Raw genomic sequence first — 1,318 nt, forward strand, 5'->3', positions numbered from 1 at the left:
AACAAAAAAATACGCTCTTGCATGTTTAAAACCACTACTAAATATATGTTGAGTTAAAAAAAATGTCTTAAATTAGCACAAGTTCTCTAGTTAATTAGACATTTTCAAGAAAATGGCCTCAGAAAATCCCCAAACTAAATTTTATTTCATTAAGAGAAAAAACAAGTTACATTAGTTTTATTATCTTTTTGAAATTTTTCTCTTACCTGCTTTCTACAGTGTCATTGCAAGCTAACATCTGAACGTACTTCTCTCTTGTACTTAATCGAGTCATGATAACTGCAGTAGCTGTAGTGTCAAACTGAAACAATAACAACAAAATCACAGAGAAAGTTAGCAAAGATTAGAGCATATTGTGGGGCTAGTTCTTTTCCCCACAACTTTCATTTTATACTGAACAATCCCCTCACCTCAGCTTAAATAATAGGTCAAAAGGCCTAAAACCCATTTCTGAATTTTAATATTAACAAAAAGTTTAATTTTGAGCTGGGTGTGGTGGCACACACCTTTAATCCCAGCACGTGGGAGGCAGAGGCAGGTGGCTCCCTGAGATCCAGGCCAGTCTGGTCTATATAACCAGTTCCAGGCCAACTGGGGCTACAGGGAGACCCTGTCTCAAAACAAAATCTCCCAAGAGTATAACTGTAAATACCACTTTTGTTTTAATATAGCATAAATTTGGCAAGGTTAAAGTCTAAACAAATCTTGAAAACTGGATTTGGTAAAATTTCCAAATAATTTGATTTAGTCTCTAAAATTATAAACTTATGTGACATAACATTCTGACACTTTGAAAAGATGCTCTCTTTAGTACCTAATAAGAATGACTTTTTCATTCAAGTACTTGTCAGAATAGGATATTTTTGAGATACATATGGGCTGACTTTGGATTACATTTAGTGTTAAGCCCCTTCGATACTACATGTTATATAATGAACATGATAGTCTGATACAATGAAAAACTTCCCCAACCAAAATGCTCATGCTGCCAGACATGGAGGCACATGCCAGTAATCCTAAGATTTAGAAGGCAGAAACAGGAAGACAGTAAGTTTGAGTCCAGCTTGGGCGGGCTACATATAGAGATCCAATCTCTCAAACAAATAAGCAAGCAAATAAACAAACATAAAAATGCCAAGAACATTTTCATTCAGAATAAAAATAAAATAAGATGAATAAACTCTTGAACTCAAAAAGGCCTTTAACAGCCTACTCATTTATAAATCCATCCCTTCATTAACAGATGGGAATTTAGAAGACTTAGGATGTAAACAGCAGGCTATGTTCCAATTAGTGAATCTTATTTTATTCCCACATT

The 1,318-nt window shown here is 34.4% G+C and overlaps 1 protein-coding gene across 1 annotated transcript in view; it reads right to left on the reverse strand.

The window, feature by feature from the left end:
- The window catches only part of Hfm1 (helicase for meiosis 1), a 128,759-nt gene that overhangs the window by 81,742 nt on the left and 45,699 nt on the right, over positions 1-1,318 (reverse strand). The window contains exon 12 of the mRNA XM_008826844.1: positions 207-301. Coding sequence (XP_008825066.1) covers positions 207-301 — 95 coding nt within the window. The remainder of the gene's footprint in view (positions 1-206; positions 302-1,318) is intronic.

The sequence above is a fragment of the Nannospalax galili genome, unplaced genomic scaffold (assembly GCF_000622305.1).
Source record: "Nannospalax galili isolate Female #2095 unplaced genomic scaffold, S.galili_v1.0 scaffold451, whole genome shotgun sequence".
NCBI classification, from domain to species: Eukaryota; Metazoa; Chordata; class Mammalia; order Rodentia; family Spalacidae; genus Nannospalax; species Nannospalax galili.